The sequence below is a fragment of the Vipera berus genome (genome assembly GCF_964194415.1).
Source record: "Vipera berus genome assembly, chromosome: 1".
NCBI lineage: Eukaryota > Metazoa > Chordata > Lepidosauria > Squamata > Viperidae > Vipera > Vipera berus.
Window position 1 is genome coordinate 14,598,887 of NC_138202.1, and position 25,869 is coordinate 14,624,755.

The following is a 25,869-nucleotide window of genomic DNA, read 5'->3' on the forward strand; positions in this document are numbered from 1 at the left end:
GCTGTATAATCAAGCCCAACAAACAAACAAACAAACATTCAGAGACTGACAGCCCCTTTACACAGTAGTTGTGTTTGCACTTCATCATCATCATCATCATCATCATCAGAAGAAGAAGAAGAAGAAGAAGAAGAAGAAGAAGTAGTAGTTGGAAGGGACCTTGGAGGTCATCTAGTCCAACCCCCTGGCTCAGGCAGGAAACCCTATACCATTTCAGACAAATGGCTGTCCAGTCTCTTCTTAAAAACTTCCAGTGTTGGAGCATTCATCACTTCTGGAGGCAGGCTGTTCCAATGGTTAGTTGTTCTAACTGTCAGGAAGTTTCTCCTTAGTTCCAAGTTGTCTCTCTCCTTGACTAGTTTCCATCCGTTGCTTCTTGTCCTGCTTTCAGGTGCTTTAGAGAATAGCTTGACTCCCTCTTCTTTGTGGCAGCCCCTGAGATATTGGAACACTGCTATCATGTCACCCCTCACCCTTCTCTTCATTAGACTACACATACCCAATTCCAGCAACCTGTTCCCTATGTTTTAGCCTCCAGTCCCCCAATCATCTTTGTTGCTCTTCTCTGCACTCTTTCTAGAGTCTCAACATCTTTTTTTTACATTGTGGTGACCAAAACTGGATGCAGTATTCCAGGCGTGGCCTTACCAAGGCATTGTAAAGTGGTATTAGTACTTCACGTGATCTTGATTCTATCCCTCTGTTAATGCAGCCTAGCACTGTGTTGGCTTTTTTGGCAGCTACAGCACACTGCTGGCTCATATTGAAGTGATTGTCCACTAGGACTCCGAGATCTCTCATGAACAGCCATTGTTGATGTATACTGTAGATGCATATATTTCTTATCTGTACACACCTTACGTTATCTATCTGTGCAAAACAGCAATGCAGGTCCCAAGGAATTTACAAACAAAAGAGGATGTAATTAATGGGACTGGGTGAGGACAGGAGGGAGGGAAGGAAATAAGAATGGAAGCAGAGGCAAGGAAAGACAACTTACGAGCACCTTTGAGCCCAAAATTTCTATTGCTCTGTGAGGCATTTGTTAAGTGAATTTTGACCCATTTTATGACCTTTCTTGCCACAGTTGTTAAGTGAATTCTTGCTGCTGTTAAGTTAGTATCCTGGTTGTTAAATGAATCCTGGTTTCCCATTGTCTTTGCTTGTCAGGTTATAAAAGGTGATCACAAAGGTGACTTTGGGCCAAGCACCAAGAGACTGTGAGTTCTAGTCCCACCTGAAGCATGAAAACTGACTGGGTGATTTTGGGCCAGTGATTCTCTCTCAGTCCAACTCATTTCAAAGGGTTGTTATAGGGAAAATACAAGGAAGGTATACTGGATATGTTTGCCACCTTGAGTTATTTGTAAAAATATTAAAGGCAGGATACAAATAAATAAATACAAATTTTCTAGGGGTCTGGATTTTAACTGCCAGAATTCTTATCGGTGGCCATTCTGGCAGTGGGATTCTGGGAATTCAAGTCCACAAATCCAGAAATGTCCGAGATTGGGAAACACTACTCTGGACTGCCGATGTGGAAAACAGGATGTTGAATGCCATCTGATCCAGCGAAGCGTGTTCTTTAAAAAAATGTGCTTAAAAATCCCCCAAAATCACATTTCTCAGCTTAACATTCTACCTCTGGCCTAGTGTTAAAGGACTGCACTAAAGTGTCTTGCTTGGGAAAAAAAATCACGCTAAACTATGGCATCACCTGTTTGTTTCAGCCTTAAGAGTGATGTGCAAAGCAATTCGTTATGACTGGCTGGTTAAAAGATCCTGGCTTGGCATTATGGGTGAGTGGACATTCCACAAGATCACATTAGACTGCAAGGGGAGCACCTAAGTTCATGTTTAAATGTCTCCTAAAGAAAAAACCCTGTTCAGCTTAGAGTAATCGCTCCTATGCAGCTTCACCTATCAGAGAATGGCTAGGAAGATAATAGAGGGGAGGTAGAGAAACCACACAGGGACGCAGTGGCTCAGTGGGTTAGGACGCTGAGCTTGTCGATCAGAAGGTCGGCAGTTTGGCGGGTCGAATCCCGAGTGCCGCGTAGCAGAGTGAGCGCCTGTTACTCGTCCCAGCTTCTGCCAACCTAGCAGTTCGAAAGCACGTAAAAATGCAACCACATGACCACGGAGACGTCCTCGGACAAGCGCTGGCTCTTCGGCTTTGAAACGGAGATGAGCACCGGCCCCTAGAGTCGGAAACGACTAGCACGCATGTGCGGGGGAACCTTTACCTTTACCTTTACTAGAGAAACCACAGAGAGGTCGTTGAAGGGAACGCAGGATCAAAATGCAACAAATATGTGTTTTAATTGGGGGGGGGGGAGAAAATGAACAAACATTCTTGTCCATTGTCACAAACATGACCCGCCTCAATAGTGTTAAACCCATCCTAGCTAGCAGAAAGGACCATACTTGACCATTTACATCAGAAGGGTGGGTGAAGGAGGCAGAATTACATAGCTGAGGTTTCTGTTTAAGGCTGAAGTAGCTATCAAAGGCTACTTCTGTTGTGGGTGGTTACACGAGAGCTTTTTCTTCTGTTTCTCTTTGCCGTAAAGAATATTTCCCCTTCTCATTGCCCCAGCTGGTTCTCAAAGAAAGAAAGAAAGAAAGGGGGGGGAAACCCCCACACTGCATCAGACTTGGCCAGGATGTATGGGATGGGGAAGAACAGAAAAGAAAAAAGGGAGAGAGGGAAGATAAGATTACACATTTTTCAGTGTTCCTGTCAAGTACTGTGCATTGTTGAAAGAAAACACTGGGGCCTTTCTTTGCAAGTAACCTTCCTCGTGCGCACGCTCTAGTACTCTCTATCTCAGATACGTAGAAATATGTTCTTCTCAGTTTGCAAACTATTACTTTCATCTACATAGGTTTGGGAAGGGTGACTAGAGGGAGTTCAGCCACTTGGTTATACATTTCTCCTCTTGCTAACTACAAATGGAAATTAATATGGAGTTTTTCCTTCTCGGTTGCCTTTTCCTTTTAAGCCAGTGTTTCCGATTTGGTACGTTGAAAATATACAGATTTCAATTCTCAGAATTCCCCAGCCAGCACAGCTGGCTGAAGAATTCTGGGAACTGAAGTCAACACATGTCTAACTTGCTAAAGTAGAGAAACACTGGTTTAAATGGTAGCTTTTGTTGCAGAGAATGAAAGTCGATTTACTTAGCAGCCAAGGTTAGGAATACTTTGCACGAAACATCTGAGATCTAGTACAAAAAAGACTTCTGCTGCACAGCTAGTCCTCGACTTTTTTTTTAATCCCATTTACTGTATATCCCGCCCTTCTCCGAAGACTCAGGGTGTCTTACAATCTAAGAAGCACAAATCAATGTGCTTAGCAATACGAGCCCAAATTTGTTGTTGCTAAGTGAGATAGTTAATTTTGCCGGATTTTATGACCATTCTTGCCACAGTTGTTAAGTGAATCACTGAAGTTGTTAAGTTGGTAACGGGTTGTTAAGTGAATCTGGCTTCCCCATTGACTTTGCTTGTCAAAAGTTTCCAAAAGATGATCACATGACCTCAGGTCACTGCAACCGTCATAAATATGAGCCAGTTGCCAAGCATCTGAATTTTCATCACATGACCATGGGGATACTGCAATGGTTAAGTGTGAAAAACAATCGCAAGTCACTTTTCTTTTGTTGTAATTTCAAATGGGCACAAAATGAACAGCCGTAAATTGAGGACTACCTATATTTATTTTCAGATTTGACCAGCTCAGATGTGTTCATCATTCCCAAATTAAATAACATTTCCCAGATCTGACCTTTTGACAGGAGTTTCTGAGGATCTACGAAATCTGTTCAGAAGACATTTTTTTTAACCAGGGGTTGAGTAAATAAAACTTAATATTGCTTCCTTAACACAAAAAATGACTTTTAATTTGACCAAGCATTGTCCCAGGAGGTGGAAGCATCTAGCTGACCTTGGCTGGTTCCAGCAAGTTTAGCAAGGCCAGATTTAGTTTAACAATTAGATTGGAGACCACTAAGAAAGCCTGTAAGTTAATTAGAGGTTGGCACTTCCAGGTTGGTGCAAAGAAAATCAGGGGCTGAGCTAGGGTCTCTTCATGTCTCACTTTTAAAGACTTCTCATGGAGGAGGGGGCTGGGTAGGGTAGTAATTTTCATTACCAACAGCATATTTGTGTCGCAATGTACCTGCAAGGTACCTGTCAGGTGACAACAGCTGTTACTTCAACTGTGGATGGTTTGGATTGAAATTGGTCTTAACTGAAGCTTTGCAGCAAAAGATTCAGTGATTTCAGTTTAGTACGATGATCTCTGTTGTACTTTTCTCTGCTTTCCCCCCATTTTACAGATGTTTTCTCAAGTCTAATTGTGCTGCCACCACATGGCTGTTTTGGGAAATTATACATTATGCTAATGGGCCAGTTAATCCCTCCCTCTTTGTGATGTATTTCCCCTTTTTCTGAGCTAACTTCCTCCTTCTTGTTGGCTCTGGGCCTGATATCCTCCATAAACAGTAGACATGTGACAACAGCAGACATGTGCTCCAGATTCATGTGCAGACGCTGTGAGTTATTACCAACTTCTGACCTTGGAATACTGTACAATATCTCCTAACTCACCTTATCATGCTGTAATCTACGCTACATGCAATTAGAGGTATTTCTGGATGATCAAGGTGTTTCATGAGTTCAGCTATCTGGAAAAGGGCTGTTAACAGTGATAACAAGAGATTAATCACAATACAGCAGTCTTGATTCAGAACAGCACAGAAGCCCCACGCCTGCAAAGGCCTACCCCTCCTCCACACCACCACGCAGGTGTGTCAACTGTGCTTCCTACAAACAGCACAGAAGCCCCACGCCTGCAAGGGCCTACACCTCTTCAACAACACAACGTAGGTGTGTCAACTGTGCTTCCTATGAACAACACACTGAACCCAAGCCTACAAAGGCCTGCACCTCCTCAACCTCACATCACAGGTGCGCCAACACTTCAAACTGCATCACCCCTTGCCAATGACAACATAACTTCCAGCAATGAACAACGACTGAATCGACAGCCAGCACAAGCCTTAGGAGCTACACCACAGCTGAATGCTCGTGCAACGGCATTTTATCCTGGTATGCCTCACCCTTATTCACCAGAGAACTCTCACACCCAAGGGGCCCCACAAGTTTCTCTGGCATCAAGGAGTGAAAGACCAGACCATTCTGACTATTCCAGACACACGACTTGTCGAGAGCTCATCGCCAACAGCCTCTCAAGGTTTGATGACTGTCCAGAAAACTACAGATCCTAGAAAGCAACCTTTAAAACTGTTGTTGTTGATCTCAACCTTACCGCCAGAGAGGAACTCGATCTACTTATAAAGTGGGTGGGGCCAGGATCTACAGATCGTGTTAAAAGACTGAGATCAGTGCATGTTGACTCTCCAGACGCAGGTCTCGCAGCTGCGTGGGCAAGACTTGAACAAGCCTTCGGAAGCCCAGAAGCATTAGAGAAGGCTCTATTCAAAAAACTACAAAACTTTCCGAAGATAGGCAACAAAGACAATCTCAAGCTCCAGGAACTAAATGATCCCCTCATGGAGATAGAATTGGCAAAAACAGACCCACGTCTACCTGGTCTAAGCTACTTGGACACCTCCCATGGTGTCAATCCAGTGGTGTCAAAACTGCCATACGGCTTGCAGGTGGACTGGAAACAGCACGGCTCAGACTACAAACTACGCAATAATGTTTCCTTTCCCCCATTCTCATATTTTTGCAGGTTCATAAGCCACCACGCCTGGACGAACAATGACCCCAGCTTCGACTACGATGAATCCAGTGTGCCTGCTCCATCATCATCACCAAGGTATGTTAACACAGCAGCTCAACACAGAGACTCACGTAGAGCTGTGTTTACAAAAAAACCGGACATCTCACCCCCTGTACCATTTCCTCCTCAATGGGGCGGTTCAGGTGGTGGAGATGAAAATCCTAATCACCAGTGTCCTATTCACAAAAAACCTCACCCTCTCAGGAAATGTCGTGAGCTTAGAGCCAAGACTATACAAGAGCGGAAAGAGGTTCTCCAAAAACTTAGAATATGCTACAGGTGCTGCGCTTCATATGACCATCTTGCTAAAGATTGTAAAGCCTCTGTCAAGTGCACAGAATGCAATAGTGACAAGCACGTTACAGCTATGCATCCTGCTCCACTTCCACGCAAGTTACAGCAACCACCTGCATCCAACCCTGCCTCAAACCATGGCTGGGAGCAACAAAGTCATGCTCCAGTTACAAATGTGTCATCTTCATGCACCGAAGTGTGTGGGAAAGATTTCACTCACAAATGCTGTGCCAAGATATGTCTAGTCAAGATATATCCAGAGGGTCAGCCCGAAAAAGCTGCCAGGATGTACGCCATAATAGATGAGCAGAGCAACAGATCCCTGGTCAAACCCAAATTCTTTGATATTTTTGGCATAGAGGGACATGAAACACCATATACGCTCAACACCTGTTCTGGTTGTGTGGAGACCTCTGGCAGAAGAGCTGATGGGTTCATGATTTCTCATATCAAAGCGACTAAGGGCATACCGTTGCCATCATTGGTTGAGTGTGACCAAATACCAGACAACAGGGAAGAGATTCCCACCCCTGAAGCTGCATATCACCATCCCCACTAAAGGCACCTGGCTATGAGATTCCACCAATGGACACTAATGCTGACATCTTAATCTTGCTGGGAAGGGACATTCTAAGAGTTCATAGAATATGCCAGCAGTGCGAAGGACCTGACGATGCCCCATATGCACAAAGACTTGACCTAGGCTGGGTAATAGTGGGAGATGTATGTTTAAATGGGATGCGCACACCGTCTGAAATCAACTCCTTTAAGACTAACATTTTAAGTAATGGGCGTGCATCTTACTTCAGACAATGTCTTCACCACTATGAAGTGAAGGAGAAACCTCTTGACATCATCCAAGTATCTGATTTTACCTCTGTCACTTGTGATGACAACTTAGGCAGCACAGTGTTTCATACTACATGTGATGACAACAGAATAGCCATGTCAGTTGAAGACAGAGAATTCATCAATGTGATGGACACTGCATTCTCTGAAGATATGTCTAAAAGCTGGGTCGCATCTTTCTTTCTTTCTTTCTTTCTTTCTTTCTTTCTTTCTTTCTTTCTTTCTTTCTTTCTTTCTTTCTTTCTTTCTTTCTTTTTCTTTCTTTCTTCATTCATTTATTTTATATACCGCCCTATTCCCGTAGGACTCAGGGCAGTTTACAAGGCAATTAAAACATAAAATACAAAAGTTAAAATCAGTTAAAACAGTAATTAAATTTAAGCCCTAAAAATTAAGTCTAAAATCCAATTAAAAATTAAAAACCCCTCAGTCTGGGCCAGACAGCTCGAAGATCCAGGTTTTCAGGTCCCGGCGAAATGAACGAAGGTCGGGGGCAATCCTAAGTTCCGTGGGCAGTTGGTTCCATAGGGCTGGCGCAGCCACAGAGAACACCCTTCCCCTGGGAATAACCCGCCGGCATTCCTTAACTGGTGGAACCCTGAGAAGACCCTCCCTGTGGGAGCGTACAGGACGATGGGAAGTTGATGCCGGCAGCAGGTGTTCCCTTATATAGTCCGGACCCAAGCCATTAAGGGCTTTATAGGTCATCACCAGCACCTTGAATCTCACCCAGAGGGCAACCGGAAGCCAATGCAGCTCGCGGAGAAGAACCTTTTCATTCTACCAGAGCCAGACTCCCAAACAATCACAATCAAGCACTATCTAGACTCAACTCACTACAACGAACATTAAAGAACAGGTCTGAAATGAAGGACCATTTCATTGCCTTTATGAAAAGGATCTTCGACAACGACCATGCTGAGCCAGCTCCACCTCTTCGAGAACATGATGAGTGCTGGTATTTGCCTTTCTTTGGTGTGTATCATCCACGCAAGCCAAAGCAAATCAGGGTAGTGTTTGACTCCAGTGCCAAGCATCAAGGTGTGTCCCTGAATGACGCTCTTCTCACAGGTCCAAACTTAACCAACAACCTTGTAGGTATACTCATGAGGTTCAGGAAAGAACCCATCGCCATAACCGCTGACATTGAGCAAATGTTTCATTGCTTTAAAGTTAGAGAAGACCATAGGAACTTCTTAAGGTTTTTGTGGCACCGTGATAACAACATGGACAATGAAGTAATCGAATACCGCATGAAAGTACACATCTTTGGAAACAGTCCCTCACCTGCTGTTGCAACATATGGTCTGCGAAGGACTGCTCTTGAAGGTGAGAAGGACTATGGTGCAGATGCCCAACATTTCGTCGAGAAGGACTTCTATGTGGATGACGGACTCAAATCCTTACCCACAGACGAAGAAGCCATAGACCTGCTCCAAAGGACACAAAGTATGCTTTCTGAAGCTAATCTCAGACTCCACAAATTTGCCTGAAACAGTGCTGCGGTTACATTCCATCAGAACTTAATCCTGCAGATCATGCTACAAGGCCACTGTCAGCAAGTGCCTTTGCAAGTTACTCTTGGTTAACAAGTCCTAAGTTCCTGCTTGATCATACAGAAGAAAGCAAAGCTGAGGTCTTCAATCTTCAAGATCCTGACAATGATCCAGAGATTCGTTCTGAAGTGAAGACTCTTCTCACCAGATCTGAGCAGAGAACCATCTTGGATTGTCAACGCTTTGAACGGTTCTGCAAGTGGACAAGACTTGTACGCACCATTGCAAGGTTAGTTCACATTGCACAATGTTATCACACCAAGTTTAATGACACAATGTTAAGGCTGGCACTTGTGTAAAAACCCTCTATCAGCAAAAGACATTGCTAGAAGTGAGCTGATCATTATACGCAGTGTACAACAGAATGTCTTTAGCACAGAAATCAAATGTATCCATGACAAACAGAACATTCCAAAAAAACAGTCCAATCGCCAACCTGAACCCATTTATAGACATTCTCGGCATGCTAAGGGTTGGTGGACGTTTAAATAAGGCCAAACTGGGAGAGCGAGAACAGCATCCTCTTATTATACCTGGTTGCCATCATCTCTCCACCTTGCTCATACACTACCACCATGAAGAGGTTAAGCACCAAGGCAGACATTTCACAGAAGGTGCCATAAGAGTGGCAGGCCTTTGGATTGTAGGAGCAAAAAGACAGATCACAGCTGTACTGCACAGCTGTGTTCAACGCCGCAAATTAAGAGGAAGGCATCAGCAACAGCAAATGTCAGATTTGCCAGCTGATAAGCTAAGCACTGACCCACCATTCACTCATATTGGTCTGGATGTCTTTGGCCCATGGTCAGTAACAGCACGCAGAACACGTGGTGGCCAAGCAAATAACAAACATTGGGCAGTGCTATTCACTTGTATGAGTGTGCGTACAGTAAATATTGAGGTTTTAGAATCCATGGATGCTTTATATTTCATTAATGCTCTAAGGCGATTTCTTGCCATAAGAGGACCAGTAGAGTCATTAAGGTCTGACTGTGGAACTAACTTCATTGGAGCCTGCAGAGAATTAGAAATCAATTCTAAGTCAGTCCAGGACTTTTTAGCTAAAAGGGGCTGTACTTGGATCTTCAATCCTCCACACTCTTCCCACATGGGCGGCTCATGGGAGAGAATGATAGGAATTACACCTAGAATATTGGACTCTACGTTAATGGACTTGAACTCTACAAGGCTCACTCATGAGGTCTTGACCACCTTCTTAGTAGAAGTATCTGCTATAATCAACTCAAGGCCACTTGTTCCAGTGCCTACAGATCCAGAATTCCCAACCATCCTCACTCCAGCCACTCTTCTCACTCAAAAGCTCGGATCTGTTCCTATTCCGCCTGGAGATTTCAGAACAGGAAATCTATACCATGATCAATGGAGGAGAGTACAACACCTCACCAACTGCTTTTGGAATCGATGGAAGATGCAATATCTTTCTCTTTTGCAAAGTCACAGAAAATGGCAAAATCAGTACCCCAATCTCCAAGTTTGAGATCTTGTTCTACTCAAGGACCAACAAGTTCAAAGAATTGAGTGGCCCATTGGACTCATCGAGAAGGCCATTCTTAGCGATGATGGGAAGGTACGTAAGGTGGAGGTAAAGGTCGCAAAGCAAGGCACCATAAAAACCTTCATCAGACCCATCACAGAACTGGTCCTGCTTTTGCCCCTTGAAGACTGAACTTGTCACCTTTCCTGGTTGGATCCTGACTCCAAGAAGAAAAGTTATTTGAACTTTAATCTAGACTATTTTAGGCCTGAAATGGCAGTTCTTGTTATTGCAATATGTATGCATGTTTATTTCTTATATCTCTCAGGTTTATGTCTTATATGTATGCATGTTTATTTTTTATAAATATCAGGTTTTTATGTCTATACCTCAGGTTTATTACTTATATCTCTCAAGTGTTTATGACAATTAGCAAACCACAAACATGTATTTGCATTGAGTAACTACCGTTATATGATTTTATATGGTGGTATTAAGTAATACCAGACGGGGAGTGTGCTGCCACCACATGGCTGTTTTGGGAAATTATACATTATGCTAATGGGCCAGTTAATCCCTCCCTCTTTGTGATGTATTTCCCCTTTTTCTGAGCTAACTTCCTCCTTCTTGTTGGCTCTGGGCCTGATATCCTCCATAAACAGTAGACATGTGACAACAGCAGACATGTGCTCCAGATTCATGTGCAGACGCTGTGAGTTATTACCAACTTCTGACCTTGGAATACTGTACAATATCTCCTAACTCACCTTATCATGCTGTAATCTACGCTACTTGCAATTAAAGGTATTTCTGGATGATCAAGGTATTTCATGAGTTCAGCTATCTGGAAAAGGGCTGTTAACAGTGATAACAAGAGATTAATCACAATACAGCAGTCTTGATTCAGAATACTAATCCTTTCTTTTCTCTTTCTATACAGTACAATGGACCTTCCTTCCTCCCTTCCCTTCCCTTCCCTTCCCTTCCCCTCCCTTTTCTTTTTTCTTTTCTTTCCTCTTCAGGCTTTGCATGCTCAGAGTTAGGACTACCAGGTACAAGATACAGAAATCTTCTCAATCCCAGTAGCTTTAAAACATGTGGACTTCAACTCCTAGAATTCCCCAGCCAGCATTTCCCTGGAATTCCTCGGAATTCTGGGACTTGTAATCAACACATCTTAAAGCTACTGAAGTGGAGAAACAATGATCCAAATAACCACTAGATGGCAGGAAAGGGAGGCCACACACATTCATTGCTGCCTCTTAATGCTCAACCAGATTTTTGCAGCCAAGACACCCCACCCCCCCGCCCCAAAATTATTCGATTTAATGGAACCCTGAGAAAAATGCGACGTCAGATGCCATCACTGAATGAATCAGTGATTTTCAATAATCTCTCTGCCTTGAAAATTGAGGCAGGGCAACCTCAATGAACTCACTTAAGAAGTAAAGATATAATTCATATTTTAATAACTTTGATGCTGGGGTCCTTGGCTTCTGCATCCATGCATCAAAGAAATCTTTCTGAATAGAAAATGCAAGGACCAGGTCCCTTGGCCTTTATCCTAGATATTGTCATCCTGTTTGATACATTCTGTTTGATAATGTACTCCGAGTTCTTAAAAGAACATGTTTGATCAAGAACACGGATAAATTCCAATATTCTAAACAGTTTGGCAACTTTTCTGCAAACCTCCCGAATTCAGGATTGCCTGCCAAGAGTAATCCACTGACCACTGGAATAAACTGTTCTAGTCTGGGAAATAGCAAAAACTCTTTTTCTAATATATTGGTGTTATTACCAAAATAACTTCCTAGTTGCAATGCCCATTCCTGAAATTAATTTATATTCTACCAAGTGGGTTCATTTTCTTTGCCTAAGGGAGAGATGAAAACATTGGCAGACAAAAAGAAATAGAATGTGAATATTTTGGAGAACTGTAAAATCAGCAGTGGAAACAACGCCTGAATTATTGGGCATCGGAGGACCCTCCCCCCCCCCAATATCCCCACGGCTTATATCTATCTATAGGAGACAAGATTTGGCAAAAAAGAAATTGACAGCATTGGTGGTGTATACATTTCATTAATTATCCCACTCAGCCATTTTTGAACATAGAGTAATAAAGAGTTGTAAGGGACCTTGGAGGTCTTCTAGTCCAACCCCCTGCTCAAGCACAAGACCCTCTCGTTTCAGACAAATGGTTGTCTGGTCTCTTTTTAAGAGGCTCCAGTGATGGAGTACCTATAATTTCTGAAAGCAAGCCGTTCCACTGGTTTATTGTTCTCACTGTCAGGAAATTTCTCCTTGGTTCCAGGGGGCTTCTCTCTTTGATTAGTTTTCACCCATTGTTTCTTCTCTTGCCTTTTGATGCTTTGGAAAATAGTTTGACACACACACCCCTCAACCTTTCGCCTTCCAAACTCGCAATCACAACACCCCAGCAGCTTCTCGGTATATATCAAAAACCCCAAAAGGGAGAAGCAAAGAAAATTAGTTTTTTCGTTCTCAGAAGGGAAAAACAGCCAGGGAACCATAACAGCAGACAGCAAGTCCCCAGTTGAAACAAGAAAGCGACACTGAATGGAGATGGGAAGAAAGGAAAGCCCTGGAGTGGTGAGAGGCAGCCAGGAAGAGAAAGAGAAAAAGAAAAAAAAAAAAAAGAGAGAGAGAGAGAGAGAGAGAGAGAGAGAGAGAGAGAGAGAGAGAAGCTGTCAAGGACCTGGATACAACTCAAGCAGGTCACTCTGAAGTCCTGGCTAGGAGTGGCACAAAGTTTGCCAGGGCTATTTTGAGCTTTTGGGAACACATTGGGAAACTCCTCCACGCTACAGTGGCACCAGCAGCTGCCCTACCCACCTTGCCAGGAATACGGATGTTTCCAAATCAACATTGTGCTGTGCTTGCTCCCAAAAACAGTGTCAAGAGGAATACTTGCCAGGGTTTTAATCTTTAATTGGGGAACTGCAAAGCGGGAGAGAAAGAAAAAGAGGGGGGGGGGAAACCCTCCATGCCACTCTGAATTCACAGAGAAGCAGATTTATCTCTCAGCTGGGTGGTGACATTCTGTACATGCCTGGAATAGAGCAGAAACAATTTTGGGGTGACAGCAAGGGGGAAACTTCAAACAAAGATTTCTTTTCAGAACTAAATCAACCATTTAAAATCCCCTAAGGGTATTTTTCCATAAAGACATACAACAAAAGTATAGCTCAAGAAATAACCTATAACCATATCTCTAGTTCTTGAAAACCTCTCCCAACTCATTCCCGAATGCAAAAATGCTGGGCATTTCCTAGGATGCCAGCTCTGTTTTTGAAATTTGGGGGTTAGGAATCTGCTAGGAATTCTGCAGCTAGTTTTCAAATAAAACCCAACGAATGACAGAATGACTGATAAAAACAAAACAAGAAGATTCAGATCAGCAGAATTTACAGATGGAAATCAGTGCTAAAAGTCTATGGAGATTCTCAGTCATCCAGGCCAGGATTGTCCCAAAGGTGTTTTTTTTCAAAAGGCAACTGGACTTGAACACAGTCCTTTCAGAACCAGCGCTAACAACCACACGATTGCAAGGAACACAAATCCTTGCATTCCCCACCATTCAGTCAGAACTGAAGAAACTTCTTTGATGAGAAGCGAGACGTCTTCTAGCAAAACAAGAAAGTCCAGTTGCCTTTTGAAAAAGCACCTTTGGAACAACCATGACCTGGAAAACTGAGAATCTCCATAGAGGGCCCTTTCATAGACAGTTCCACCTCCTATTCAGGTAACCCTGAGGGCACAAATAAACCTCCACGTGGCCTCAACGGCTCTCAGAAAGAGTGCCAACCACCAGATGACTGCAAGGAATATAAATCCTTCCATTCTCTACCATTCAATGAGAACTGAAGAAGCTTCTGGGATGAGAAGCGAAACGTCTTCAAGGAAAAACAAAAGAAGTCCAGTTGGGACAATGCTAAAAAGTTGTTTCTTGCTAAGCAAACCCATAAGCCTTCAAGAGAAATGTGCTGAAGGGTGCACCCTAAAAAAACAACAACACCTGATGTACCAACTGAAACCAATTTCTCTTCTAGGTGCCACTGATAGTTCTCAAAGGTGCACAACTCAGTCTTTCAGATAATTTAATTACAAACAATTTGGTTGGATTTGAATCACAGAGTGTGACTAACCCAATAAAAGAGTTAGGAAATTTGCAGTTCAGCATGGTTGTAGAAACCCAGCGCTTATTATCAAAAGTTATGTGAACCAGGCCATCACTTTTAAGACATGATACAGTTTATTAGTTGGCAGTTTTGATGTTGTATGTTTTCAGTTTGCGGTTGCAATGTATTAAGATTTAGTTTACGTATTATAGGAGCTCACCCCTTAAAGCTTTATAGCAGCACTATAATGGCACTTCCAAACTGGTTTGTGTTGTTTTGTTTTTTGGTTTTGCGGTTCCCAAACCTATCCCTGACCACAGTTTCTTGAAGTCTATGGCACAATTGCTTGCTATTTTGTAATGCAAGAAAGGAAAGTCGTAAACCTTAGCTTAATACACCTTTTAAATAATTAAGAATTTCTTGGAACAACCGCCCCCCACACCTACTATTCCTAGGAATCATGAGTATCATTTCCCACTTATGACATAGCCACGCCTAGCCTACATCTCCGTCCTATCCCCATCAGCCTTTATTCTCACCAAAATGGATTCACTTAGCTCCACGTAGAGCATAATGGAGAGGTCAACTTGACAGAGAGCCATCTTGGAAGGGGTGGCAAATAAAGAAATATATGCCATGATATCATTACATACCCTGGTGTCAGATGTCATCAGGCAAGTATTAAGTTACATTTTGTCCATGATGACATCCTGGCACCTTGAATCATGTATTGTAATGTATTGTGGCTTGTTACATATGTCATTGCCCAGACATCAATGGCCTAAGAATTTATCGAGAATCTGGAAATGAAGAGTCTAGAAAAGTGCTTATTTATTTGATGCTATTGTTGTTATTGTTATTAGGAAAAAGATACCTGGCTTAAGAAAATTATCTTGGGGGAAAATATTTTGCTTAATGTGAAAGCTTTTGTGATCCCAGTCACTTAAAAGTCTCTTTTAGAGTCAGCATTGCTATATTTACTTTGCAAAAGGGTAGGATTAATAGACATTTTGATCAAATAAAAAGTACGTGCCTCCAATTGAGTTAGACAGTTAAATTTTTAAAAAATATATCCTGACTGAAGTGTAAATGACATATTTTTAGCATAAATATCTGCCTTTTTTAATCTGCAGATGGAAAGAAGGCAGTAGCTTTTAAAAAAAAATCCTCTAAGAAAGGGGGAGGGAGGCCACTTTATTTTTAGAAGAGGTAAAAAGAAAAGGTAGTGGTGTAGTAAGAAAAAGTAGGAGTACTTCTAAAGTGACACACAGGTGACTTACGACCACGGTTGAGCTCAAAATTTCCATTGCTAAGCGAGACAGTTGTGAGTTTAGCCCCATCTTACAACTTTCTTGCCATAGTTTTTAAGTGAATCACTGGAGTTGTTAAGTTAGTAACACAGTTGTTAAACAAATCTGGCTTCCCCATTGATTTTGCTTGTCAGAAGGCCAAAAGAAGAGATCACATCACCCCAGGACACTGCAACCGTCATAGGTACATGCCAGTTGCCAAGCACCTGAATTTTGATCACGTGACACCGTGATGCTCCAATGGTCGTGTGGAAAACAGTCATTAGTCACTTTTTCCAGCACTGTTGTAACTTTGAACAGTCACTAAATGAATGGTTGTCAGTTGAATATGTAAAATCATGTATAAAATCCAATTATTTCCCCACATGTTAAGTATACCCCCATTTTAATTCATCAGACTAACAACTTAACTCTCTTGTGATTAACTGGCACAAAACTTCTCTAATCAGATGATGGACATTATTCAAACACAGGTTACCACAGGGCCATTTTGAAAAATAGGTGCCAGAAGCAGCCCTAGGACAAATTAAGCTGAATTTGCTTATTAGATTGATGTTGATCAAGGTGGATGCAAAGCTTTGGAGAAGAACCAAGTGACACATTGAACAGAGGTGTGTAATGTCTTCCTTTGGGAGAGAAAAAGTTGAGGAAACTGGTCTAGGGAAAAGGAGGGGGTATTTCATTATGCACCAGATCAAGAAGCAGCATGATACAATATACAGGGAATCCTCTCCATTTGTTTCATTGAATAATCATGGGGCCTGGAGCAGGCCACGTTTTCTCCGTTTCCCAGACCTGCGAAATGGGCACAACGTATGGCTACTTACAAAGCTGCCTCAAGCCAAATTGTTGGCTCATCACATTTCTATTTCTTAAAGAAGCAAACATTTACGAGGTTCGTGGATCCCTTATTCCTTTTAAAAAAAATCTTTGTGAATATTGGTGGGGAATTGGTGAGCCTTGGTGGAGCAGTGGGCTAATGCCTCCTTAAGTAACACCAGCTGCCTGCAATTAGTGCAGGTTCGAGTCCCACCAGGCTCAAGGTTGACTCAGCCTTCCAAGGTAGGTAAATGAGGACCCAGATTGTTGGGGGCAATAAGCTGACTTTGTAATAATGCCGCTGGGGTGTGTGTGAAAGCCCTAATAAGCAGGCATATACATAGAATGAAGGCTACTGCTAAGCTTGTAAGCCGCCCTGAGTCTTCGGAGAAGGGCGGGATATAAATGGAATTTAAAAAAAAATTCTTAAGAAACTGAACAAACCTTTTCCTCTTTTTCCCCATCTCTAATCTACCGTGAGCACAGACATTTGGATTTAGAATTCTGAAATGGACTGTAGAAGAAAAAAATAGGACTGCCGGGAGTTCGATCCTGACAGGCTCAAGGTTGACTCAGCCTTCCATCCTTCTGAGGTCTGTAAAATGAGGACCCAGGTTGTTTGGGGCAATATGCTCAGAGGGCTGTAAAGCACTGCGAAGCGGTATTTATTTATTTTATTTATTTAGTTATATTTATATACCGCCCTATTCCCTGAGGACTCAGGGCGGTTTACAGGGAATTAAAAATCCAAAATACAAAAATTAAGAACCAAATTAAAAAATATTAAATTAACCCTGTAGTCAGTTAAAAAGAACCCCAAATTAAAAATTCCTCCTCAGACTGGGCCCGAGAGCTCGAAGAGCCAGGTCTTCAGGCCCCGGCGGAATGATCGGAGGTCGGGGGCAGTTCTCAGCTCCACCGGCAGCTGGTTCCAGAGGGCAGGCGCTCCCACCGAGAAGGCCCTATCCCTGGGTGTCACCCGCCGGCAATCTCTTACCGGCGGGACCCTGAGCAGACCCTCCCTGTGGGAGCGCACTGGGCGAAGGGCGTTTGATGCCGGCAGCAGGTGTTCCCTCAGATATCCCGGACCCAGGCCATGTAGGTATATAATCTAGTTCCCCAACCTACCCCCATCTTAGAAGACTCCTATGGGCAGTCCTTCTTTGTTAGCCCAGCTTGCCACAGAAAGTGGCTATTGGAGGGAATAATAAGATCAGGGTGTATTCTGGATTGACTGATAAATCAAATTTATACATCCATCCATGTCCCCCAAAGGGGACTCTGGATGGAGCACAATAAATAAAACAGCCAACATAAAACCGATAAAAATCTAAAAGCAACAGTAACAGAATAATCATACCACCTTGTTTGAATTCCAGATAGAAGCTTAATTAATTCTTAAAGACCAAGAGCTACATGACCTTAAGAGACCCCATTTTGGATCTCAGCAGATACCTCTGAGATGCAAAGGACTAAACCCAGAGAATGCACACAAGCTGTTGCGCAGCCCTCTCCAAATTCCATTCTTTTTGTTTATTAGAATATTTTTTACGGGATGCAATCATACCAGATAAGGATTAACTACTGTACACATTTTCCAATGGGAGAAAGCTTAAATGTAAACCCCTCCGAGTTACTGCAACCGTTTTCCTTAGGAAAAGGAATCCTTAATAAAATGGGTCTTTTCAGCAAAAAACGGCACCTGTATCACAAGGCAGAGCAATTATTGGGCTAGCTGAAACAGGGTAGCCTTTGCATTTGATCTCGGTGGATCCTTCGCTTTTTTCTTGCTTTCTTATTCAAAATATTGGTCTTTACAGAAAAAGAATTTTGGGGGCAGAAGTTTAAAAAGCCAAAATGGTGGCCACAACTGTGAGAATAAAAGCTCTCCTTTTTTTATGTGCTTGCAGGACTTTAATTGTCAACTTCAGCTTTGTTTTACCATACTTTCTATACACCTCTTTTTTACAGTCTGATTTAAAATAAACGAACAAATAGATCTCACGATTGTGCCTTCAGTAGTATCATGTTTTCCAGTTCAGGCCCTTTTTCAACTAAAGGCTAACTTTAAGGAAATACATTGCTATTTTTAAAAAGGCCTTCCGTATTCATTCAGAAAATTACAGTGCTTCCTCAGGGTGAACGTGGAAAGTAAATCGTAAAAAGGGACAGTTCAGAATTCAGAAGTTTTACATTTCAGCTGAGCTTTGAAACTGGACCAGCATTCACTTAAGTTTTGCCAAATAATTCTGCTTCTCTGCCACTCTTGGTCACTCAAGCTGGAGGTGATTGGGGTATGCCAAGAGTTTGGGAAGGCCCCCATCCTTTTGAAATGGTCTAAATGCAGACTTTCCCAATGAAAATAAAATAATAAAATAATAAAATTAAAATAAAATAAAATAAAATAAAATAATAAAATAAAATAATAATAAAATAAAATAATAAAATAAAATAAAATAAAAAAATAAAATAAAATAAAATAAAATAAAATAAAATAAAATAAAATTGCAATAGCAATAGAAATAGCAATCAGTTCCATTTGCTTCCCACTTCCACTATTCGGCCTGCTCAGAACTAAGAAGCTGCAAGCTTAGATCCCCGTATTTTGGGGAAAGGCTTTGATACAATGCACTTTTCATTTGCAGTAAGGAAGGAGTTACACTGGGATGAGGAGAGCCTTGTTCAATAATTAAATAAAATATCAGGAATCGATAAGAGCGAGAGAAAGAACAGCCTGCCACGCTCCAGGGGACACAACTATAGAAAGTCCAGAGTGAGGCTGTGCCAAGTCAAAATGCGCCTGCTCAAATATTTGACCCACCACAGCATCAGGCCCGCCTGCTACGAAACTTACAACAGGGAAAAGAAGAAACCCATAGAACTAGGGAAGAAACTGCAATGCCAAACCAAGGCAGAGGAGCATGGTGCCCTAAGTGGCACATGGGAGCTGTAGTCCCCAAATCACAAGCAAAGCAAAGGCCACTGATGGGAAGGTGTGCTCCAGGCCACGTTGTACTTGTTAACACCACTGGCTTGCTCTCCGCAGGGCCAATCTGCAGTAGCATTCATGGCTTATCTTATGTATGAGCGTTCATACATTTCATATGCTATTAATTCAAAATGCAAAGGACAGCATCGAAGCCAAGACATTGTACGTTTTGTGTGCATTTTACAGAACACATTTGCCTGAAACTTTTCCACAAGCAATGAACACTCCGGATTCATAGTTTAGCAAATCCGCCTGACAACTTTCTCATAAAACATACCCAGCATGAGGTGTGAATATTTTAAGGCATGAAGGAGCAGCACAGTTGTAGCAAATAACTACACACACACACACACACACTTGGGATTGAATAAACAGCAGGGCACACACTCTTCCCTCCCATCTGGCTGCACACTAGCACCATCTTTCACACATGCATTCCAACATTTTTACACACACACACACACACACACACACACTGAAAGAGCATGCAAGAGACCCATATGCTCAATAGCTCCAAGAAACCTTCTCACTCTGGCAGCTGCACTCCACAGCCAGCTGCACACTTTTTTACACACCTTTTCTTGTGCAGGCACTCCCCCCCCACCTTACACATGTCTTTGCTTTCCCGAATGCTGGATGGTTACTGATAGGGCCTACAATGCAAACACTATGGATATATTCTTAGATCTAAATTCCCAGAGATTGGAAACCCATTCCCACATGTCCGGGGGCCACTCGCCTTCTCCAACACTGTCTAAACTGGGTTTTGCACACACACACTCTTTGTTTTTTTTTTAACCTTGGATTTTCACACAAAGCAATCACTCCCTCACACTTCCTAAATCTCTCCCAATCGTAAAACTTAAGTTTGCAGAAAAGGGCTTGAAAGTAAAATAAGTCCACCCGTTCCAGTATAAACAACCGCTGCTAGACCCAACTGGGGGATATTCCCACGTGCAACTACTGGACAGAAAGAGCCACCAAGCCAAACCTGCTTCCTTACAACCTTCCCCCAAGTTGTCAGCATGGGATGTAGAGAATAACACCACCACCTCTCACGCACACGCACACAGACTTATGTTGATCAGAGACCATCCTGAACACCCTCCACCCGATCCGACCAGCCCTTCTGCCCTAACCATATTCGGCGGACAAGCGAGCAGCCCGCGCGCGCCCGCCCGCGCGCGCGAATGCCGTAGAGAAAATAACTGTTTCGGAGTAAAAGCGGGGAGGCCCACGCGGGGGGAGGAGGAGGAGGAGGAGGAGGAGGGTGGGAAGGAAGCTGGCAAGCGAAGAACAGAAAGTAATTAGCAAGGATTAAAACGACCTGCCGGAAAAAAGGGAAAAAAGATTTGACGGCCGGCGCAGGCTCCACCGGAGGGCTGCAGAGCACAACGCCAGCCCAGTCCTTCCTTCCCCAGCTTCCCCTCCTCCTCCTCCTCTCCCAACAAATATGCACGCACACACTTTCTGCAATTGGCAGAACTACGGCGTGTGTGTGTGTGTGTGTGTGTTTCTTTTAATTAATTGCTGGCGGCGGGGGGGGGGAGGTTTGAGGAAGAAAGGGAGAGAAGCGGATACATAAACCGAGCCACCTCGCTACCACGCATGCATCTTGAGTGACAAAACTGCAGGGAGAAAGCAGGGAAAAGCCGAGGAGAAAGCAAATAGTAAGGCGAAGCGCGACAGGGCGGGAAAGGGGGGGTGGGTTGCGAAGGAGAACGTGTTTTTTTTTTGGGGGGGTGGGGTGAGAAAGCTTTAATTACCTGGGCGAGGCAGAGGGGTGAAGAATACATCTCCGAGCTTTAGCGGAACAAACGGTGGTGGTGGAGGAGGAGGAAGAGGGTGGCGATGATGATGGGCGGGGGGGGGTGAGGTTTGAAAAAGCAGATCCAAGCGCAAAAGTTACTGAGTCATTTCGGCGGCGGCTGGAACAGTTTTCTTGACTCCCTCCCTCTCTCTCTCTCTCTCTTCCCTCTCTCTCTCTCTCTCTCTCTTTCCCTGGCGATGGATCGGTGCGGGGGGGGGAGGGAAGGGAGGAGACGGCGAGGGAGGGAGGGAGGGAGCAGAGGGTGGGACCAAAGGGGGGGGGGAAAGCTTTTGAGAAGAGCGGATTTAAGAGAGTGGGGCTGTTTAAAAATAAATCAATTAAGGGCGCGAATCGCATCAAACCGCCAGAAGAATTACACGCGTGCATCTGTATAGAGGCAGAGATAAGAAGTAGTAATTTAAAAAAGATTTTTTTTAATTCGGTGCAAGCGGGGCGGGAGGGGTGGGGTGGGGGGGGGTGACAGCGAATAACCCGAAGCCGGGGAAGCCTGACCCGGTAAGTGTCCCAACTGGGTTGGAAGACACTCCCGGAGAAGCGCGCGGGGATGTGGTCGCAGTTTTCAAAATGGGGGTGGAGAGGCATAAACAAATGGAAGAACCCTTGATTGTTCCGACAACCTCCCGGGAAAAAGAAGGAAACGCTTGAATCCGTTCTCTTCCGAAGAGATCCGGAAGGGATATAAGGTTCCCTATTTTTTTTATTATTAGAGCTGAGGGGGGAGGAGAGAGGATTGAGACTCGCTCCCCAAACTCTTTTTAAAGCGGCTGGAAATAGATAGCCCTTAACAAGTTAGAAAACGCGGGAAATAGCCCTTAACAAGTTTCTCTTTAAAAAGTTTTCCTAAAAAGCCCCCCCCCCTCGGGGAGGGGAGGAACGGCAATCAAAGGCCTAAAAGGAAATTTGAAATAAAATAACATAACGTAAAGAGGGAGGGAGATAAAGCGTGAAGCGGTTTCGGCTCCTACGTACAAGCACACATGCAGACGCAGCCAAGGCTTGACCGCGCTTTCGGAGGAGGCGGGGAGCAGCAGGAGTTCTTTGGGCCTTACTTCAGAGTAAGCAAGGACAGAGTCGGGGAGATGAGAATTTGGAGGAAACTCAACTAAAGTTGTCCTTGAAAAAGTAAAAAAACAAACCTCGAGTGAAATGTTAGAAAAGAAGAAAGTGGAATTTTAGAAGCAACCTGTCCAGAGGCAGAAAGAAACCAGGAGGGGAAAAGTGAAAGGAAAAGGCGAAGGGGAAAAGTGAAAGGAAAAGGCGAAAGGAGAGCACAAAACCCCGATCCGAGGATGGGTTTGATCCTCGCCCCCGTAAAATCAATTCGGAGTTATCCTTTTTTTTTGTCTACGAGGTGGAGGCGACTTCATCTCCTGTAAGGTAGGAGAAGCTAATACAAAAATTTAAGATATCAGCAGCACGAGGCTTTCACAGGTACGTTCTTCTGAAAGCAGGTAAGACGCAGGTAAGACGGGGCGGAGGAGGCTCTAAGTTAGAGAAGCTATTTCCCCCCCCCTTTTTTTTCAAGAACCACCATCCTTAACCCTTTTTATCTCACATCTTCAAACATATATATTTAAAAATGGGTACAGGCATGTCATTTTACATGTCAGCGTCATCCACCGACTTCAGGGTAGGGGTGTTAAAAACCTGAAACCCTGGTATTCTTCCTCTCCCCAAGAGAATTACAGTACAGTTCTCCTACCTCCATCTGCCTGATCCGGGGGAAATCAATTAAAAAATCCTGTTCACAATAATAATCATAAAGTGCTGCCTCTCTGGCCTTATATTAAGAAAGCTAAGAATATTGGGGAGAGAACTGTGAAATCTTTCCAGCCAAGTGTAGCCTTAACTTTATTCACCAGTCCCCGTGAATTCGGTGGAAACACTCGGTGAGCAGAGTGTGCCGTATTTATGGAATTTAGGAAAAACAGGTTAAAAAAAAGTGCAAGTTGAATCAATTACCTACTCAGCAACTGGAGGTGGAAAAGTGTGAGTATGAGTGCGGGGTAGTATTAAAATAAAAACAGAGCCAAGGCTTTTTTTTTTCCTTCCCCTCCATGACTTTCCAACTTCCTATCTTGGGGCAGGTTTCAGCTGTCACTGCTCCAAAATGCCGATTGAAAAAGCAATCTTAATGTAGATCTCCAGATGCTGGAATTCTTAGTCCTGAAAAATCTGGTCCCCTCCCTAATATTCCTCTTCTCACTGCGTTTGTCCCTAAGATAATGAAGTTTCTATGCTTCCCACTCCATAAGGCGGGCCAGGCCGTAGCGCCAGGCAGTGCGATGAATGGAGAGAGGCCGAGAGAGATTCCCTTCTCAAATCCTCTTTTCCTCCAGTTCCCTCCACTGGAAAGGGACCGAAGAAGAAGGTTAAGGCACTCTTTCTGGGAACAACTCCTCTCTTGGGGGCGAAGCTGGGCTTCCTACGTGGGCCCACCGGAAGAAAATGCCCAGCGCTCCCAACTTCAGAAGCGCAGCCCTCCAGTCTATTTTTCGACACATCGCCAGTTTCTACACAAGGGTGAGCTCGAGACAGAGAAACGAATCAAAAGAAACTGGGGAAATAAGAAAAAAGGGCACCTCTGGAACAGGGAGGGGGGAGGGCAACAAGAATGTTTCACTGGCAAGGCTGCCAGTTACGCGTCAAAAGCCGCCAGCCCTCTACCGCGGTTAGGCAGGGCTCAAATGTAGCAAATATCTAAAGTTTTAATAAGTCCTGTTATTAACCTGGCACTCAACCTTCTTCACCTTTGGGCCGCTGGAGATTTTCCCTGACCCCAAAAAAGGAACTTTAAAAATAAGGTCACCATGAAGGCTAGCAAGTTGTCAACTGGGGGTGATCACCCGCCACCCAACCAACCACACACGCGCACCTAGACAATGCAAATCACAAGCAAGGACTATGGAGTCCCATGAGGCCCTTTAATCTGGAATTAAGGCCACTAAAAGCAAATGGGATTTACTTTTGAGCTGGGAGAGCCGGGACCAGGATCTTTAACGTGGAAAATGCGCACAAATCAATCTCACGTGGACTTATTTAGCACCTTGGGGGATTTAAATAGAAAGCGAAGGGGGGGGGGGAAGGGAGGTAGAGGAATAACCATGAAGAATTTTTACTTTTTTTGAACAGATGACTAGCTGTGACTGAGTGTAATAAATAAGTTGGTAAATAAATGACAGCTCGCCCCAGGTTATCTTGGAGATAATTGGGAGCTTTTGAAAACGGGCCTTCTCTCATGCAAGCCATTTAGAAAGGATGTCTTCTGCCCACCTACCAAAATGGGATGGGGCAAAAGAACCGAAGAGCAGATCCGGAAATTATTTGAGCATAAGGATTGGCCTAGTGACCTCAAGAGAGAGCGGTTGCCTAGCTCTTGGTTCCTATCATCAGAGCGCAGGGGTAAAGGGTGGCTATTTCCCCATAACAAAAAGAAGAAGAAAAACTTCAAGAGACACCCTGCATGCAGAAACTCGACCAGGCAGAGCTGGCGCTTCCAAACGTTCTTTCTATCACCATATCTTCCAAGTGGGCCAGAAGCACTTCTGTTACAAGATACTCAAGACAAAATATTTAAGAGACCAAAAGCACCTTCCCTGGAACCACAGTAGCTAATATGCAGAGCTGAAGCAAGAGTCCACACTTGTAATCAGAAGTCTGAACTCGGGGTCCACCCCAGTGGGTCTTCAAGCCAATTCACCTTTTACAGAATTTATCCTTTGTGGTTCCCGGCAGGTTTTCTTCTTGATATCTTCTTCAGAGCCAGGCTTGGAAAACGCAGTAAAAGCATTTGGGAGGATGACCGCAATCTCTGCAGTCAATGGGGTCCTGACTTGCCCCACGTTACTACGCCTCTCTCTCTCTGCTGGGGTGTCCTTGAAATTTTTACTCCCACCCCGCCGAACCCCCCCCCTCCGAAAAGCCCATTCCATTCTCTGGATTAAAACAAAACGAAACAGAAATTCCGTCTCCCTTGGCTGACAGGTATTTTTGCTCGGTTTGAGTTAAGGTTACATGAAAGGACCTTCACTCCTGCCGCCTGGCAAAGTCGGAGGAAAATTGTTGTACAGTAAGTCTGAAAGGGAAAGAAAGGTCTGTGTGGAACAAAAGTGGTTTAAATGAAGCCAAGACAGGCTTGCAGAGGATCTGAGGCGCACCCCGAAGCGCAAACAGGGATCCAAGAAAGCAGCACTGCTTTCTTGAAGGTACGTGTCAGGATGTTCAGAGGAACCCGGACACCGGTTCTCTCCTCACTTCTCTGGAGCCAGATTCTGCCTTCCTAGAAACCCCTAGCCTAGAGCAAGATTCCTCACGCAAAAGGAGACGGCCCAATTCCGGACATGGCCATATTTATTTGGGGAGGGGTAACTCCCGGTTACTGTGCCCCTGGTTGACTCCCCCTTTCTCCAAGGCGGAGAAGATGAGGAAAGAATGACATTAGGTCTTCTTACACCAGTCCGTCAATTCACCGCCCCTTCCTTTCCCCAATCATCTTTAGCCCCGCCAGTGGGCAATCCCAAACACCTTTACTCGGGAGAAAGTGCCACTGACTTGACTTGTGAGTTTCTGCGATTGCCCGGAGCCTTTTTTTTGTGCGGGGACACACACACACACACACACACACACAGCGCGGCGGCCGCAATTCGTCCACCAGAGGGAAGGCAGGAGATCCGGCCAAAAAAACGCCACCCTGCTTGCGTTGACGCAGCAGAAGTCGGCCTCGGCCGCAAGGCGCCCGCTTACTCCGCGCGGAGGCTCCGGGCTAA

The 25,869-nt window shown here is 44.0% G+C and overlaps 1 protein-coding gene and 1 long non-coding RNA gene across 4 annotated transcripts in view; one reads left to right on the plus strand and one right to left on the minus strand.

Moving 5' to 3' along the window:
• NFIC (nuclear factor I C) overlaps positions 1–25,869 on the minus strand; it is a 172,579-nt gene that overhangs the window by 144,490 nt on the left and 2,220 nt on the right. Inside the window, exon 1 of one of the 3 annotated variants that reach the window (XM_081312540.1) lies at positions 21,039–21,214. The exons of the other annotated variants lie outside the window; for them this stretch is intronic. Coding sequence (XP_081168666.1) covers positions 21,039–21,068 — 30 coding nt within the window. The 5' untranslated portion in view covers positions 21,069–21,214. Of the gene's footprint in view, positions 1–21,038; positions 21,215–25,869 lie in introns of those variants that run through there. 3 annotated transcript variants of the gene reach the window in all.
• The window catches only part of LOC308659135, a 41,108-nt gene continuing 36,085 nt past the window's right edge, over positions 20,847–25,869 (plus strand). Inside the window, exon 1 of the long non-coding RNA XR_014024457.1 lies at positions 20,847–20,942. This is a non-coding gene — a long non-coding RNA (uncharacterized lncRNA). The remainder of the gene's footprint in view (positions 20,943–25,869) is intronic.